Source organism: Vitis vinifera, chromosome 14 (genome assembly GCF_030704535.1).
Source record: "Vitis vinifera cultivar Pinot Noir 40024 chromosome 14, ASM3070453v1".
Lineage (NCBI taxonomy): Eukaryota > Viridiplantae > Streptophyta > Magnoliopsida > Vitales > Vitaceae > Vitis > Vitis vinifera.
In genome coordinates this window covers 11,593,410-11,607,716 of record NC_081818.1, presented here as the reverse complement: position 1 = coordinate 11,607,716, position 14,307 = coordinate 11,593,410, and the positions used below count along the sequence as shown (strand labels likewise).

At 32.9% G+C, this 14,307-nt stretch overlaps 1 protein-coding gene across 1 annotated transcript; it reads left to right on the top strand.

Annotated features, from left to right (window-relative positions):
* Nucleotides 1–11,354: 11,354 nt before the first annotated feature.
* On the top strand, nucleotides 11,355–14,056 carry LOC100257904 (uncharacterized). Its single transcript, XM_002266553.4, has 8 exons — nucleotides 11,355–11,779; nucleotides 11,880–11,970; nucleotides 12,099–12,244; nucleotides 12,416–12,659; nucleotides 12,795–12,899; nucleotides 12,998–13,180; nucleotides 13,273–13,477; nucleotides 13,566–14,056. The coding sequence occupies exons 1-8, from the start codon at nucleotides 11,355–11,357 to the stop codon at nucleotides 14,054–14,056; spliced, it is 1,890 nt and encodes a 629-aa protein (XP_002266589.1).
* The last annotated feature ends 251 nt before the right edge of the window (nucleotides 14,057–14,307 follow it).

The following is a 14,307-nucleotide window of genomic DNA, read 5'->3' as shown; positions in this document are numbered from 1 at the left end:
TTGTGGTCCACCAAACAATCTATTGTAATGATTGTAGTAGAAAGATCTCATAACCCTCGCCTTTGTTACTCAGTCTGGGCCTATCCTTGCAACCCAGACATGAAGTTGAACAACTTGCCTTCCTCAGACATTGTTTTGATGTTGAGCATTAAGGAACCAAATCCCTTAACATACTCATATACTAAACTAGTGCGCTTAAACTGTTTTAAGGATTTGTGAGCTAGCCAAGTTGTGTTGAAAGGAAGGAATTAATTCTTTAGTTCCTTCTTAAAAGTCTCCCAAGTGGCGATCTAGGGCCTTCTAGGCTTAGTATTGTCTTTTACTTTAGTTCACCACCATAACTTTGCATCACTAATAAGATACATGGTGATGATAGTAACCTTCTCTGTCTTGGGATTTAAGCAACCTTAGAATACTGCTCCATATCCCATAGGAAGTTCTTTAGCTCCTTAGCATTCTGGTTGCCAGTGAAACTTTTTGGTTCCAAGACATGAAATTTGGAAAGGGCTTCCACACTCAAGATAGAACCTTGCAACACCACTTTATTGAGGTCCACTATGTTTTCCTCAAAGGACTGGATAGTGGATGAGAAGTCGTCGATCAAGGCTTTAACATCTACTTTCAACTCTGCCACTTTATCCTTTACGAATTTTTCATGGGATTTTAACAAAATTCATTGTACTAAGAGTTCTTCCTTAGTGTGGCCTACCCATTGGGCCATAGTGCCCTTATCACATTGCCATTCCCCTAATAACTCTTATAGTATTAAGATCCTCTCTCTTAAGGTATCCGTAGTGCTTTCCCCAACCATTTGCTTGTTGAGCTCTAATACCTATTGCCACAAGCATGATTTTTTCCACAAAGTTTTGATGTATGTGCAATGCTTAGATGTTCTCTAAGCTAGCCTACACATTTCCTATGAGATGGCAACACCATATAAAGACACACATGAGGTTTACAAGGCACCAACTCCAACTTGTATATCATTAGATCACTAAATAAGAATACAAGACTCAAGCCAGACCCCCACAATAACTTCAATGAGTTCAAGCTTCCCTCATGATCTCTCTCTCTAAATCTCACTGTATATTAAGACGACTCTCTTATCCTCATTTTATAGAGTGGTCACCACTTACTCCTAATCAGACTAAGAGTACACATCCTAGTCCTATTGAGACTCTTATTGATGGGTTGTGGCTCCAACCACTCTTATAAGGACTCAAAGTTCTAGTCTCACACAAGCTCCTAGTCATGCTTGACTTGCAATCTCACTTCAAGTCCAACTCTTCATGTTACTTTTGCATGCATTTATATATGTGGCCCATGTGTATGCCATGCTCTCTTTTGGCTTATATGTTCAGATTGCATCTATGTCGAGACATCGTGCTCCTGCATCCGTCTTATTACTATTATGGCTCTATGCCTTACCTAAGCTCTCTCATGGCATTGCACCCATTCCTTCCCAGGCATAAGGCCTTATGCCCTTGTGTATTGCATTTGAGTCAGCATGTTACTCCATATCGATGTGTCCCATCTGAGTCTCTCTCTTGGTGTTGGCCCTACCATGGCATTGCGCCCATGACTCATCAAGTCATCTTCTTGCACAAGGCATTGCACTTTTGTGCCACCTTGTTATTGTCCTAGGTCACTTATGAGGCCAAGGTGCCACCCCATGAAGCCTTAGTGTTGCATAATCCATGTCAAAGGGCTAATAGTAGGCTTAATTAGACGAGTTCTCCATTGGTGAAGATAACACATGACTAAGGCCAAATCCCTAATATAATTGCTATAGTTGTAGTTAAATTGAAGGTTGTTGATTTTATTTTATTTTTAACCTTTCAAGTTTTTTTATTATAATATAGTACAAGAGCTTTGAGAATTAAAGACTATCATATTACTACTTGGAAGTTTTCATAATGTATAAATTAGGATTTGTTTCTTTCCTGAAAAACATAAGAATAAAACTTGAACGAGAGAAAAAAATTGTATCATCCTTTTTCTTTAAATTCTGTTTTACTTTTTCAATTTTTTCTAAGGTGGGAGTGGGTTATTATGGAATGGTTGTTGCTAATGAATATATATACATAAATTTCTCTTTAAGAAAATTAATATCAAAATTGAAAATTTCTTGTTTTTTATTATATTGATCAAGGACTTGAAAGCACTAGGGACATGGTTTTCACAGACTTCAAATATGTTTTATTTATGAATTTCAAACCTTCCAACATTTCATTCAAGAATCATAAAATTTGAACTTCATCTTGAATAACCAATGAATTCTTATATTTGAACTATAAGAATCTTCAAATCTTTGAGGTTAAACATTATCGAAGATGAGGTTTGAAGAGATATTTAGGCTTAACCCTATTTGAGAGAGAGACGAATTAGGATGCTGATAGCCTACCAAAATTTCTTATTTCCTTATTTCATTTGAGGACACCATCTTCCTCTTGAATGGGTGGGGCTCAAGTGACAAAGGTTGTAATCTAATGTGAGGAAGCTAGTTAATACCATATGACAACTTTAATTTTCCCACACATGTCTAACATTACATGTTTTTAGACATATTTAGTTGATCATTAGTCACTCATGATACTTCATAATTTGGTCATTGAATAGATGTGATAATTAATAAGTGACTAGATTTCTTTTACCAATATACAAATGCCCTCTTATAACTATTTTTTTTATTTACACAAATTTGAATGTATAAAAGTAGATTAATTCTAAATAGGTTTGACTTTTTTTTTTTTTATGTTGATATATATCATTTAAATTTTGTAGCTTTCAAACAATCAAAAGAATTAATTGTCAATTTTTTAAAACCATGAATTTATTTAATTTTTCTATAATGTATTGACTTAGTTGAGTGATCTCTAACACTTTTCACATCTGGCCTCTACTCATTCCATGCAATTCTTTTTCCTTTGGACTATTGTCTTTTTTTTTTTTTCTATATCTTAGAATTAACTCATATCCAATGATGAAAATATTGGTAATCAGAAATATATTGGTATTTCAATTTTATGGATATGTCAGATATATTAAAGATATATTGGTGGATATTTTGACACAATATATTGGTGACGTAAAAATTAATTAAAATTTTGAAAATATTAAAAAATAAACTTCAAAAAATTATATAAAAAGTAAAAATAGACATTTTAAAATTATTTAAAAAATTGATATATATATATATATATATATATATATATATATATATAATTTGTTATATTTGATAATAATATCCTCTACGTTGATAAAAAATATGAATTTTATAAGTGTACATTTAGTATTAAGTTGCATTATACATTATTTTACAATAATATTATGATAGCATGTCTAATTTTAAAATATATTAAATATTCATATTATGATAGCATGTCTAATTTTAAAATATATTAAATATTCATATTATGATCCATTTTAATTTAAATGTATTCAATGATATCAAATAAATAACAATATATGTGTAATTTTTTTAATATTTGTATTTTTATATTTAATAAATATATAGATTATATAAAAAAGGCCTATTAAGAAAATTATGTTTTATATTTTTGGTGATAAATTAAATCAAATGTAAAAATAAATTAATTAGAATTAATTTATTTAACAATTAAAAAAATCAAAAATTTGGTAAAATATATAAAAATATAGGTGAAATATTAGTTGAAACATGAAAAAAATAAAAAAAAAAAATCGATGAAATATCCGAAAATATCAGTTGATGGATATATTTTCCTGCATTTCATATTGAAATCCCTAGATATTGCATATATCGAGAATATATCAGTGATATATCCAAATCTTTTAAACCTGGCTCATATTCAAGAAAAATGAACACTTATAAAACATACCAAAACAATAGAAAAACTATGGGGCATAGTTGTAATTTGAACTTAAATAGTTCATTTGTCACATAACATTATCATTTAACACACCAATATCAAGAATAAACTAGAATTTCATATCATAATCATAATACCTTGTGAAAGAACTCTTCAAGACTTTTATGGCATGTGATTCTGTAATATGTTGGCACACTAAAAAATTATAGAACCAAAGCTTTTTCATGGCATGATAATATGCTTCTAAATGTGTTTCATATATTGTAAATAATAATAATAATAAATATAATTAGGTGAACTGTATTGATCTCCTTGAGCTTATTCGTAATTATACGGTCTCTATGTTTTTAAAAATTGTACTAACTTCCCTTGTTATTTGGTTTTATAATAAATTCTCCCTATTAGTATGTCTTTAAGTTGGTGACATGAGTGACTAACACGTGCAAAAGTTTCTATTAAAAACCCAAATTAAACATTGAGAGAAATGTGCTTTGAGGTAAGATGGAACTCAAAATTGACTTAACATCCTTATATCATGCACATTTAAGCCCAAAACCCAAATAAAGTGTAAAAATTAAGCTGAAGGATATTACCTTCATTAATCCCTAAAATACCCTTAACTCCTGCACAGACACACAATGAGTGTGAATTTCAATTTCTTTGTATCTTTTTTATTCCCTATTACCTGTTACCCATTTCTAACTTTCTATTTTTCTTTTCTTCCAATCTATATTTCTATTTTATATCAAATAAAAAACAATATTTTTTTTATCTTTTGGTTTTTTAAGATATTGAATCCTTTTACTCTTATTATAAGCAAGGATACAAATTTTGGGATTTTTCATCCAAATATTTTTTTATCTTTTTGTATTTATCTTTTAGTTTAATTTTCATTTTTTATTTTAAATTTAAATTATACTTTTATTTATATTTTTATCTTATTTTTAATTATTTTCTATATTTTCCACATTAACCATATTTAAAAAATTGAGTATCACTTCACTCTTATTATATATATAATCCTTTTAGCTTTTTAATTTTTAATTTTTTTATTTTAAAAATTTTAAAAAGATAAATTTATTGAAAAAAAAAACCTAAGATATGAAGTTCTAATATTATATTAATAATTTTTCTTATCTAGATAAACTAATACAAAGTATTTTAACTAACAACAAGAAAATTGTCAACACAATTTTTTAGTGAAACTTTAGAAATTAAATTTCAAATAAAATATGTTATATAAAATTTTATCAAAAAATTATTGAAAATCGTATTTAATTTTTTTATTGACTTTCAAACTTATTTAATTGTTTACTTGAAAGGTAATAGAACATGTTTAAAGAAAATTAATTTTTCATTTTTTTAAATAAATGAGTATAAATATATTAAAAGAATTTAAGATAATCTCAATAAAAAACTTGATAAATATTATTACAATTTTAAATTAGATTTTTAAATATAGATTCATTTGGATAAAGTTTCACAAAAAAATGGAGGAAAGAAAGAACACTGTTAAAACTATAAAAACAAAATATATGATTACAAAATTTTGATGATGAAATTTAAAAATAAAAGTAAAAAAGATTCTTGAGTGAGGGGATTTGAGTGGGAAATTGTGCAATCCTTGAGTAAAAAGAAAAAATGGGAAAGTTTTTCAAAATCACTTAAAATCCTTAACAAAAAGCAATCTTGTACATTCTTGTATAGTTAGTAAATTTGTCTTGTACAACTACTATAATACCTTTGTATAATAACTCAGATTGCATACATCATCTCATGAATATTTGATAATAGGTCGGTTAACTATGTTTGCATTAGTTTGGTTTAAAAGAAGAGAAAAAATTGTTGTACAATTTTGTTCCACAATTACCATTAGTGAGATAGGTATTCAAATGACCATATACAAGTTAGATAACGTTGCATGAGATGAATGTATGCTTAACCAATGTGTGTGAGGAATGTCACTTATCCTCGGTCAGGGGAAATAAATAAACAAGTTTTTCAGAATCACTTAAAATCATTCATAAATGATAGTCTTGTACACCCTTGTACAGTTAGTATATTTGCTTTGCACACTTAATGTAAATACCTTGTACGGTGGCCCAAATTCCATATACCCCTAATTCAATGTGTGCTCATAGGTAGCTTAACCATGTTTCCATTAGTTTGGTTCACAAAATAGTGAAAGACATAAAAACAAAATTTTCCCTCAAACATCATTAATGGGATAAATATTTGAATTGTCATGTGTAAGTTAAATAAGGTACATAAGATGAGTTTGTGATAGAGGAATGTGTGCCATGAGAGTGTGCAATCCTTAGTTGGCAAGACAAAAAAAAAAGTGTCTAAAATTGATTGAAATCCTTCACAAAGGATGGCCTTGTACACTCTTTGTATAGTTAGTACATTTGTCTTGTATAGTTAGTATAAAACCCTTGTACAATGGTATAAATTTCATTAATATGCATACATTATGTATCCACATAGGATGTGTGAATCATGTTTCCAATAGTTTGATTTAGAAAATGATGTAAAACGTAAAAACAATTTTTTTCCTCAAACATCATTATCGAGGTAAGTATTTGAATTGTCATATACAAGTTAAATAAAGTACAGGAAATGAAAGAATTTGTGGCAGGAGAGTGCAATCCTTGGATGACAAAAAAAAAAAAAAAAAAAGGTTGTTCAAAATGAATTGAAATCCTCCATAAAGGGTAACCTTATACACCCCTTATACAGTTAGTGTATTTTCTTTGTACAATTAGTGTAATACTCTTGAACAATGATATGAATTTCATACATAAATTATGTCCACATGAGTGTGTAAACTATGTTTCCAATGGTTTGATATTTAAAATAATTAAAAAAAATAAAACTTTATTTTATTTTATTTTCAATGCAAAATGTAATTAAAAAGAAGACAAAGAAATGATTTAAAAACTATTATTTAACCCCAATTTATTTATTTATTTCCTTTTATCTTTTGAAATAAAGAAAAAGAATAAAAAAATTATTTAACCATAAAAAATATAAATATTAGATATGTTAGAAAATACCAAATCTATTTATTTATTTCATTTTATTTTTGTAATTAAAGAAAACAAGAATAAAAAATTTATTTAACCATTAAAAATATTAATATAAGATATTTTAGAAAATAGAAATAACCCCAAATTTATTTACTTATTTTATTTTATTTATTTAAATTAGAAAGTAATTTATTTTAATAGATCAAAATGTGCACAATTAATCTATTACTTTGTTAATTATGGACATATTAAAATTTTCTATTACACAAAAAAAAACTAATACAGAAAATAAAATTAAAAAGAGTAATAAATATATATAATTTAGTTATTTAATTATTTTTTATGTAAAAGATAGTCACACAAAAAAAGCACACAATTGACCAATTCCTTTGTTTAATTGTAAACATATTATATATATTTTATTTTATTATTAAAATAACCAATGGATAATCAATAAATGAAATTTAATTCTTCTTATTATTTTTATATAAAAAATAGTACTAAAAAAGGTTTTCAATTTTTATTTTTAAAAATATTTTTCATTTTTTAACTAAACATATTTTAAAAAACAAATATAAAAAATAAAAATCATATTACCATAATTTTTTAGAAAGTATTTTTTAAAATAGCTATTGCATCATTAATGTAATTTTTATTTATTTATAATTTAAAATAGAAAACAATGTTGATTTTCAATTATTTATAAAAAAAAGTTTCTAAAAACAATGAAAAATCCAAAAAGTTAAAATAGAATTGTGCTTGGTAGGTGTCATACCCCTGATAATCACCCCAAATTTTTCACTGAGTGTGCGGTGCTAAGAACCCTTTCTTTGCCAACCTTCATCTTCAACCCTTATAAAAGTAACGTAACAAGCCAACGCAAATTACGGGAATGTCTCCCAACTTGTATTATTTCGATTTCTACAAGAATACAAAATTGCCTCCAAAGTGTCTCAACACTTTGCCAGAGTCAAACCCATAAGCATTCAAAATACCACACATACTCTGTCTTAGAAATGCAGGGGGCTTTTATATGACCCAACCTACAATTTTTTTCCTTTCAAAATTCAAACTAAAGAGTCTGTTGGTGGTTATGCAACTACCCATAACCACCTAGTTGGAGACACCCCTCCGAACCGAGGTGTCTCTTCGCCCCAGCCACCAACACCACAACTATCTGCTAGTTTCCTGCTATTGAGTGTTGTCCTGATCAACTTGTTTCCACTAGTTAGTTGTTGTCCCCTCAAGCCCGTTCTTATCAAGTTGATGAGTCTCCCTAACAAGCTGCCTCATCCTCGTAAGGTGCCTTTTATGAACGGGTGTCCACAAAAGTGTCTCTGATCAAGGCCTTCTGAATCAGGAACATGCATCAACCAACCGTCCAAGTGTCTAGTGCATCAGTTACCTTCCTGACACTAATGTTTGAGCCCATGCCATGTTAGGGTGCCTATGGCCTTGGCATGTGTCAAGCTCCCTCTGGTTAGTCAAGGCTCCATCATTGTCTTGCTCATGCCATGCACCACCAATCTCGCCCACTGCCTCAAAGCTCCCTGTCTAGCTATTGATTCACAGCATCGAGCCATGGCATTACGCCCATGGTTTCTCCAACTGGCTCACTACACAAGTCTTTGGGTGCCCTCATGCCAGCTCGGGAAGGAAGTAGGCCGCACTAGGCCCTGTGCTGTTGTAGCCACGGGGTGCACACCACACATGTCATGGAGCCCATGTGTTTGTGTGCTTGTGTGCCATCCATGTGTCCTAGGCACGCCTAAGGTCGTGCCATGGTGCCTCCTAGGTGCCTCTCCTCCCTCTCCACATTTAAGAGCATTATGGGCCATTCTCAAGATGTCTGGAGGAGACACTAGACCCCCTTGAGGAGACATAATGGAATATTTAAATAATTAATAATTATATTCCATAAAAAACCTCACCCTTCATCTGTACCATCTCCATAGCCCCACATGTGCATGATGTGCGCTAAGTGTGCACACAAGTGTGGCCTGATGCGCACATGGGTGTGGCATAGTGCACAAATGGGCGCGGTATGGTGCACGCATGGGCATAGGCTGGTGTGTGCGTGGTGCTCGTCTGGTGCGCACACAATGCCCGTCTAGTGTGTGCACGTGGTGCCTATCTGGTGCGTGCATGATTAGCGCCCGTCCGACCCGTCTTCCCATTTTTGTTTCTTAGGGTTTAAACCACCAAACCTCCAAGTTATCCCTGCTCTCTGCCTAAGATTCCCATAAGGCCCTTGTAAATATTATTTATTAATTAAAGTTAATATTTTGTATGATTTTTTAAATATATTTCGATAGTTTGGACTCTTAAAATATTATTCTTTAATTAAAATTAATATTTAGAAAATTTGACAAACCATATTTGGTTAATTTTTAACTTATTTTCAATTTTTTGCAAATTTCACATTATCATTTATCATGATGCTCTAATGTACTTTGTTGAATTCATTTTCGTAGTTGTGATGAACTTGATTGTCATATGGTCGAGTTATTACTTTAATTATATGTTATAAATTTTTTAATAATCATTTGAAACATTAATGAATTCATATTATAGGGAGTGGATCATGTAAAGTAAGGCTATGTTTGGTTCTCATAAAATACTAGGCAAAGAAAAAAAAATGATAAGGAAAATGATTTTCTCATTAATCTTGCTATAAGAGAGAGAAATAAGTAAAATGAGTTTGAAGAAATATATAAAAACAATTTATTAAAGTTAAACCTTTTTTTTCCTTCACTTTTTCTTTCCTTTTACTTTTCTTTTCTATTTTCTTTCCTTCGCATTTTCCCACAAATTTTCCAGGAACCAATTAAACACAACCTAAAGAAAACATTCATGATCCTCAAAGGGGATGTTTTAGTTTGAGACATAACGGCTTATGAATTTAGTGTGTCTACTATATAGTCACCATATATCCTTAATTGTAAATTTACAATTCAAGGTTAATTATCCATTGAGAACAAATAAAAAGTGAATAAAATGTGTGAAATACAAATAAAATTGGAAACAGTAAACTAAAGTTTTTGAATTAATGATGTGTCACATCTTTATTTATTTTAATCTTTTGTTATTAATCTTTATGAACAACCAATTTTCCTAAAAGTTTAAGCTTATAGAATTTGAGTTTACAATATATATCATGCTCTTCAACACTCTTCCTCACGTGTAGCCTCATTTTTTGAGGCTTAAACATGAGCTTAATAAATTAGGGAAATAAGCTTACAGTGATGAGATATGAACATGTTTGGTAAATAAACTTATGATGGTGAGATTTGAATATATAACCTCTCACCAAATGAGACTCTGATATCACGTTGAATAGAAAAAGTTTCTAAAAGCTTAAGCTTATAGGATTTGAGTTTACAATGTATATTATGCTCTTTAACAAATCTAAATTGTCATGACCTCTACATCCTAACATTCGAGTCTTCATCATGGTATATCGTTCAATCAGCAAAGGTACTTTAAGCTCAAAATAGTATTACTTTAAGACCAAAACACATCTAAGGGTAGTTTGGAATAATGCTAAGTGGGCACTATTCCAATGCATGAAATGAGAATTATTTTTTTGGGTTCTCTTTTTATCCATATTTTGTAAATTGACCATGTTTACATAATTCCCCTCATTCTAATGCCACAACCTATCATTTCAAGAAACACCTCATATAGTATTTTACATTTTTTATTTCCTTAGAATCTTTATATCAGACAATAATCACTCTAATTATTGGAGGGCATTGAAAGGTGAAAATAACTATGCAGAGTGAAAAAGAACCGCAAATCAGAATCTCAAATTTTTGGTTTTAAATTTATTGTGACTAATAAGTGATTATGTGTTACTAAGAAAATACAAGTAAAGTAAGTTGCGATTTGGTGAGCTTCAAAGTTTTAGTGAGAAATAGTGATCAATGGAAGAATCATCGAAGTGATTCATTAGTTTTCTTTTAAAACTTTTAGCTTTGTTTTATCTCCTAAATTTCAGTTATTTTTAAGCAGTTACTAGATATGGTTCTCATTTAATTGGCATGAGCTAGATGTTTATGCTATAAATAGCTTGTTGTGATTGTATTTGTAGTTGGGTCTTTGAACAAGAAGACTAAACTTAGCTTGAATTCAGCGAATTAAGCCAAACCTGATTCTGGTAAAGGGAATTAGTTTGGATTAGGGCACTAAATTTAGAAGGCTGTAGAAGAACATGTACCTCCCATGCTCCTATAAATTCCAGGCTTCAATGCTTGTTTCAGATCAGAGAGTTGTGAAGAACAACTCAGACTGCTCTTGTTTTTGCTATCAGGTTGGTTGATAATGTGCTTGTGTTTGATAGTTTCATGGCGTGGAGGTGTTTGACTCATCATCACTATAATTATTTACGTACATTTTAGTGCAAATTAAATTACTGACGGTAATGAATTTTTTGTTTCAATTCGCAGAGTCATAAAGAGTTTGGGGAGCAAAGATGGCAAAGGTTTCAGTGATATGGGTAGGGCTTCTGCTCGTATTTGGTTTGGCAGCCATGGGAGAAGCGGCTTCTGAGAAGTACAAAGACCCAAAACAGCCCATAAACATTAGAATCAGAGACCTTATGTACCGAATGACTCTAGCAGAGAAAATAGGTCAGATGGTGCAGCTGGAACGCGCCAATGCCACTCCTGAGATCATGAAGGATTTCTCAATTGGCAGTTTACTGAGTGGTGGAGGGAGTGGGCCTGGAATCCAAGCTACTGCAGAGGATTGGATCAACATGGTGAATGAGTTTCAAAAGGGTTCTCTGTCAAGCCGCCTTGGCATCCCAATGATTTACGGTATAGATGCTGTTCATGGGCACAACAATGTGTACAACGCAACAATATTTCCCCACAATGTTGGTCTTGGGGCTACCAGGCAAGCATATATAAAACGAATGCCCTTTCAACCTTTTAACAATATTCTGGAAAGCTAGCCTTAATTTGCAATGCTGTCATTGATGGATATCATCCTGCAGGGATCCTGAACTTGTGAAGAGGATTGGTGCTGCAACCGCCATTGAAGTTAGAGCCACAGGCATTTCTTATGCTTTTGCTCCATGTATTGCGGTATACAATCTGAGTTGTTGATGAGAATCATTTCACAAAATTAAATGCCATATATACATATGTTTCTGTAGGTAAAATAAGGACATTGATCACTTTGATTAATCTTGAACCCTCTGTATATATAATAGGTGTGCAGAGATCCAAGATGGGGTCGGTGCTACGAGAGCTACAGTGAGGATCCCAATATTGTTCGAGCAATGACAGAAATCATACCTGGGTTACAAGGCGAGATCCCTGCCAACTCGCGGAAGGGTGTTCCTTATGTTAATGGAAAGTAAGTGTAAGCAGTAGGGTTTGATAGGTCTGCTTCTTGCTTTTTAGTTTTATTATCCATAATATTGGGGAGTCATGGACGGTAAGTAGTGTACAAAAATAAAAGCTTAGATGATCTTCTGTTGTTCAATTATTGCCTCTCGATCTCTCAAACACTCTTGTTTATGAAAAGGGATAAGGTAGCAGCCTGTGCAAAACACTTCGTGGGTGATGGTGGCACCACTAACGGCATCAATGAGAACAACACCGTTATTGATCGGCATGGATTGCTGAGCATTCACATGCCCGCCTATTACTCCTCCATCATAAAGGGTGTGGCAACAGTCATGGTTTCCTACTCCAGCTGGAATGGACAGAAGATGCATGCTAACCATGAACTTGTTACTGGATTCCTCAAAAACACCCTTCAATTCAGGGTAATTAATGTATTTAATTATTCGTTAGTCAATTCAAAATTTTGAAAAGCAAGCAATCGATCAATAAAATTAAAGCGCTAACTACTGCTACTGCTACTGCTACTGCATGAGTTATTCTGTATAAATATTGCACAGGGCTTCGTCATCTCCGATTGGCAGGGCATTGACAGGATCACCTCACCGCCCCATGCAAACTACACATACTCTGTCCAAGCCGGGGTTCAAGCTGGGATTGACATGGTCTGTGGCTCCCTTAAGTCCCTCCTTTCATGCTAACAAGTATGCATATGCATATACATGGGCTTCCTAACTCTCAAGCCTTTCTGGGTGTTTTTCAGGTCATGCTTCCATTTAACCACACCGAGTTCATTGATATTCTGACCAACCTCGTGGAGAGCAATTTCATCCCCATGAGCCGTATTGATGATGCTGTCCGCAGGATTTTGAGAGTCAAGTTCAGTATGGGTTTGTTTGAGAACCCCTTGGCTAACCTCAGTTTTGTTGACCAGCTGGGAAGCCAGGTTTAATTCCCCTCCTCTCTATCTCTAATCTCTTAACCACATGCTTTCCTAAGTATTAATTGAACAGGCTCATGATGTTCATTACTGAACAGGCTCATAGAGATTTGGCTAGAGAAGCCGTTAGGAAGTCACTTGTTCTTTTGAAGAACGGAGATGAGACAGATGCTCCTTTGCTACCTCTCCCCAAGAAGGCAAACAAGATCCTAGTTGCGGGAACCCATGCCCACGATTTGGGTTATCAGTGTGGTGGCTGGACCATAACTTGGCAGGGACTCAGCGGAAACAATCACACCACAGGTATGCATCCTCCCCCATTCCATGCGTACATTTGGGAATTACGCTCAGGCCTCAGCACATAACTAATGGGCATTAAGAATGAAAACAGGAACAACCATCCTAAGCGCCATCTCAGCTGCCGTTGACCCTAGCACAGAAATCGTGTTTACCGAGAACCCTGATGCCGAATTTGTCAAGTCCAATAACTTCTCCTACGCCGTTGTTGTCATTGGAGAGCCCCCCTACGCAGAGACTGCAGGGGATAGTTTGAACTTAACCATTTCTGAACCAGGTCCTAGCACGATTACTAATGTATGTTCGGGGGTCAAGTGCGTGGTTGTAGTAATCTCCGGCCGCCCTGTCGTCATTCAGCCCTATCTTTCATCCATCCATGCTCTTGTTGCTGCATGGCTGCCAGGTACTGAAGGCCAAGGTGTGACTGATGTTCTTTTTGGGGACTATGGATTCACCGGCAAGCTTCCTCGCACCTGGTTCAAGACTGTAGACCAACTGCCAATGAATTCTGGGGATCCTCACTATGACCCGCTCTTCCCCATCGGTTTTGGACTCACAACCCAGCCAATTGTGGCAAGCTACTGATAATTAACACTATCTGCCTCCCCAAACATATACCATCTACAAATATTTGGGCTGTCATACATTAATTTTACTCCCGTTAATTTTCTTCACAAATACTGGTATTAATTCCATCAATTTATGCCATTCTTATGCATGAACAGAGACAAATGGATAACATACTATAATGGTAATGAGACGTTTTTAAGCACTGAGTTTCTCAATTTTAATTTGAATTGAAAACATTTGCAAGTTAGGATGAGTCAAATGCATGA

Excerpts from the sequence above, each read along its gene's own strand:
- LOC100257904 (XM_002266553.4), top strand. The coding sequence starts at position 11,355 with ATGGCAAAGGTTTCAGTGATATGGGTAGGGCTTCTGCTCGTATTTGGT. Across the intron at positions 12,245-12,415 it reads GTTCCTTATGTTAATGGAAA|GGATAAGGTAGCAGCCTGTG; the intron begins GTAAGTGTAAGC and ends GTTTATGAAAAG. Across the intron at positions 12,660-12,794 it reads AAAACACCCTTCAATTCAGG|GGCTTCGTCATCTCCGATTG; the intron begins GTAATTAATGTA and ends AATATTGCACAG.